This window comes from Triticum urartu, chromosome 7A, assembly GCF_056163025.1.
Source record: "Triticum urartu cultivar PI428250 chromosome 7A, HENAU_Tu73, whole genome shotgun sequence".
In the NCBI taxonomy this organism is placed as follows: Eukaryota; Viridiplantae; Streptophyta; class Magnoliopsida; order Poales; family Poaceae; genus Triticum; species Triticum urartu.
In genome coordinates this window covers 164,959,328-164,963,970 of record NC_141879.1, presented here as the reverse complement: position 1 = coordinate 164,963,970, position 4,643 = coordinate 164,959,328, and the positions used below count along the sequence as shown (strand labels likewise).

Genomic DNA, 4,643 nt, shown 5'->3' with positions numbered 1-4,643 from the left:
TGTCGATTGGGTACTGTGAGTGCCGGCTACAGAATGCGAGGATACTCCAGTGGCTCAGGCTAGTTTCATTGAAGTATTCTGTTATCATACACATACATCATCATACACATGCATCATCATATATTTCATCATACATTGCATCATCATTACATCATCATAGCATGCATCATTTATGCATAGATATACTAGTTTATATTAATTGCAGGAACCGATTTTCAAAACAAGTTATATTATTCAAATCTTTAATAGCCAACATGGCTGGAATTTTATTATGGTTATCAATAACCAATATTATGATTGAGGTTTTCAAAGTCTCTTCAGTGCAATGGCTATTATTTTATCTATGGATATAATTTATTCTACAATGGAAGGAATAGTATCGAGTCGCTGCAGGCTTTCAACCCGACACTTGGGGGCTACATTATTCAAGTTCAGATTACATCAAATATGCAAGTCCCATGTCACTACCAGCATGCACCATGATACTTGGGGGCTAATGCAAAGTCATTCTTTGCTCACCTTATTGAAGACCCAACTCATCACATTGTAATGAGCCGGCCCTTGGGGGCTACCAGTTGCTCCTATCAAAAATTCAAGTATATATAAAGTCCCGACTCAGTATTATCTTACTAAGCCGGCCCTTGGAGGCTACATGTTGCTACTCGAATTTACATGATCATACATACAAAGTCCTTGCTCATTATTGCATAATGACTCGGCCCTTGGGGGCTACACTGTTTGAAGTTTTATGGGCATCGGGCAATTACAAGTCCCAGGTTGCTACAAGCATGACAACCCGGCACTTGGGGGCTACATATATGGAGTATTCAATTTTCACTAGTGATTGAGATGAACAACCTGGATTTCTTTAAGGTTGCAACATTTCTATTGAAGCAAGTCTTAAGTCATCACTTCACTCTGCTCAAGACTTGGGGGCTACATGTAATATGGATCTAAGGGAGAAATGTCCCAGCGTCACCAATAATTATGACCCGGTGTCAGTAACAGTTATGCCTCGGCATCATCTGATTATAACCCAGCAATTTTGGTAATCATAAATTGGCAAGATCTACATCTTCAAGCCAGTTGAAAATCATATAAATATTCACTACTAGGGAAAACCTTATACATAGAATCCTAGCAGCAGCACGGCACAAAAAGAAGCGCTACTGCTAATTAGCAGTGGCGCGGGTTTTTACCCCTCGCTACTACTAAGTTGATAGTAGTAGCGCGGGTTTTTAACCCTTGCTACTACTAAGCGGTCTCTACTGTGCTCCCTGACACATGCCACAGTAGTAGCGAGGGGTATAAATCGGCGCTACTACTAAGTTGATAGTAGTAGCGCGGTTTTATACCCCTCGCTACTGCTAAGTACGAGGTAGGTGAAGTCGCCATATCCTCGGCCGAATCCCCATCTCCTCTCCCAAATCCCTCCTCTCTTCCACCATTCTCTCCTCTCACTTTCCATACGCTCTCACATGGACCCCTTGCCCATGCTTCCATCCATCTCCGTGGCGCCGAAAGAGGCCACCGCCTCGCGCCACCGGCGTCTAGGAGCTCGCCGGTCTTCCACCGACGTCTAGGAGGCCGCCGCCCCGTGCCACCACACCAGAGCACCTCACTACCGCTGACTAGCTCCACTGCTCCCTACATCACCTTCCTCTCTCCCTCGGTTTTCCTTTCATCTCTCTCCCTCTGGTTTGACTCACCCTCCCATGTCCATGCCCGTGCAGGTCGTCGCCATGGACGACCCGGAGCTATCTGGCATGGTCATGAAGAGGATCCCCATGCCACGGACTGGCTATGCCATAGAAACGGGCCCTCTCCAACAGCCACTGCTGGATCTGGTCTTTTGCTGTCCGTTCATGCCTCCTGCGACGCCAATCATCGCTAGATCGAACCACTGCTACCATTAACAAACGCACGGGATCAAGATTTTTTTTGTTTTTGAAAGTAATAGCAGTAGCGCGGGATATAAGAGCCACTACAGTTAATTAGCTGTAGCGTTGTTTGCAACGCATGCTATAGCTAACCATGTATAGCAATAGCGTGTGTCAACACGCGCTACTGCTACAAGTTAGCTGTGGCACCGTATAAGTAGCGCGGGGACCCGCGCTACTGATACACCCAAAACCTGTGCTGCTGCTAGGCTTTTCCCTAGTAGTGATTTCAAGACCAATATTTTTAAGCACTGGAGCTGAATCAAATGAATTAGTCTTCACAATATTTCCGTGGGAAACCAATGTGAGAAAATTGATTATGAAGCTGGCCTATTGACCCAGACTTTCCAGAAGGAGGAAATAACAAGGACTCAAGGGTGGTCAGGTACCGGCTTACAAGAATTGTTAACTCGGAGCACAACCTATCAAATTTGTTCTTGTGTTTGTTTTTGTAGGATAACTGTACCATGGATAAATCCAAGCTAAACTAGGGGCTAATGTCGGGGATATACCCTGCGGATGACCTGGCTGGGACTTAACGTTTCATTTATAAGCCGCCCGAAGGTTGGTGACTCACTAGCGACCCGCTTGGACCTGGCAGTTTACGGACAACCCGCCTGAACATTATGACTCACTGACGACCTGGCGGGCAGGTCAGACGGACGACAAGGCCCAAGGCCTAGACGGCCGTCTCATGATATGGTGGGCCGGCTTAAGAGGAAAGGAATGAAGAATATTTTCCTTACAGGGAATCAAGACCCGGACTTGTATCCAGCTTGTAATAGAAGATAGATTAATCCTAGTCCTATTAGGACTCCTCATGTAACCCGCCCCTTCAACTTATATAAGGAGGGGCAGGGCACCCCAAGAGGGACAAGTTTTACAAGTTCCACAAGTTGGACAAGTTAGGTTTAGACAGATAAATCAATAGCTCTCGAGATAGAGCACCCTTGTAACCGTGATCATGATCATCAATATCAATGAAGCAGGATGTAGGCTTTTACCTCCATCGTGAGGGGCCGAACCTGGGTAAAAACCTCGCATCTCTCGTCCCGCTCAACCCCTCTCAAGCTACCACATAGATGCGTTGGCCTCACGACTAAGTCCTCACACGAAGGACATCTGCCGTAACACTCATCGGACCACATACATCAGTATGTATTATTTCCAATAAGTCAGTTGCTCACTCCATTGTTCTAGAGAACGGAGTCTTAGTCATCTTGCCTATGAGGCATGGTTTGGAAGCATCAAGTGATTCCAAAATCCCATCAGCATGGAGTTTCTTCATGCGCTTTACACAAATATGACCTAAACGGAAGTGCCACAAATAAGTCACACTATCATTATTAACTTTGCATCTTTTGGCTTTAATATTATGAATATGTGTATCACTACAATCAAGACTCAACAAAAATAGACCACTCATCAAGGGTGCATGACCATAAAAGATATTACTCATATAAATAGAACAACCATTATTCTCTGATTTAAATGAACAACCGTCTTGCATCAAACAAGATCCAGATATAATGTTCATGCTCAACGCTGGCACCAAATAAGAATTATTTAGGTCTAAACTAATCCCGATAGTAGATGTAGACGTAGCATGCCGACGGCGGTCACATCGACTTTGGAACCATTTCCCACGCGCATCGTCACCTCGTCCTTAGCCAATATTCATTTAATCCGTAGCCCTGTTTCGAGTTGCAAATATGAGAAACAAAACCAGTATCAAATACTCAGGCGCTACTACGAGCATTAGTAAGGTACACATCAATAACATATATATCAAATATACCTTTCACTTTGCCATCCTTCTTATCCGCCAAATACTTGGGGCAGTTCCGCTTCCAGTGACCAGTCCCTTTGCAGTAGAAGCACTCAGTTTCAGGCTTAGGTCCAGACTTGGGCTTCTTACCTTGAGCAGCAACTGGCTTGTTGTTCTTTCTGAAGTTCCCCTTCTTCCCTTTGACCTTTTTCTTGGAACTAGTGGTCTTGTTCACCATCAAAACTTGATGCTTCTTCTTGATTTCTACCTCTGCAGCCTTTAGCATCACGAAGAGCTCGGGAATTGTCCTTTCCATCCCTTTCATATTATAGTTCATCATGAAGCCTTTATAGCTTGGTGGCAGTGATTGAAGAACTCTGTCAATGACACTATCATCAGGAAGATTAACTCCCAGTTGAGTCAAGTGGTTATGGTACCCAGACATTCTGAGTATGTGTTCACTGACAAAACTATTCTCCTCCATCTTGCAGCTATAGAACTTGTTGGAGACTTCATATCTCTCAACTCGGGCATTTTCTTGAAATATTAACTTCAACTCCAGGAACATCTCATGTGCTCCATGATGTTCAACACGTCTTTGAAGTCCCGATTCTAAGACGTAAAGCATGTCCCACTGAACTATCGAGTAGTCATCAGCTTTGCTCTGCCAGACGTTCATAACGTCCGGAGTTGCTCCTGTAGCGGGTCTTGCACCTAGCAGTGCTTCCAGGACATAATTCTTCTGTGCAGAAATGAGGATAATCCTCAAGTTACGGAACTAGACTGTGTAGTTGCTACCATCAACTTTCAACTTAGCTTTATCTATGAACACATTAAAAATCAAGGGAACGGTAGCACGGACCATTGGTCTACAACAACATAGATATGCAAAAACTATCAGGTACTAAGTTCATGATAAATTAAAGTTCAATTTA

General features: G+C 44.3%; 1 protein-coding gene across 1 annotated transcript; it reads right to left on the bottom strand.

Moving 5' to 3' along the window:
* Positions 1-3,679: 3,679 nt before the first annotated feature.
* LOC147958777 (uncharacterized) lies at positions 3,680-4,276 on the bottom strand. Its single transcript, XM_087532300.1, has one exon. It carries the CDS (start codon positions 4,274-4,276, stop codon positions 3,680-3,682), a length of 597 nt encoding a protein of 198 aa, XP_087388426.1.
* Between the last annotated feature and the right edge of the window lie 367 nt (positions 4,277-4,643).

Coding starts and splice junctions, on each gene's coding strand:
- LOC147958777 (XM_087532300.1), bottom strand. CDS start 4,276: ATGTTCCTGGAGTTGAAGTTAATATTTCAAGAAAATGCCCGAGTTGAG.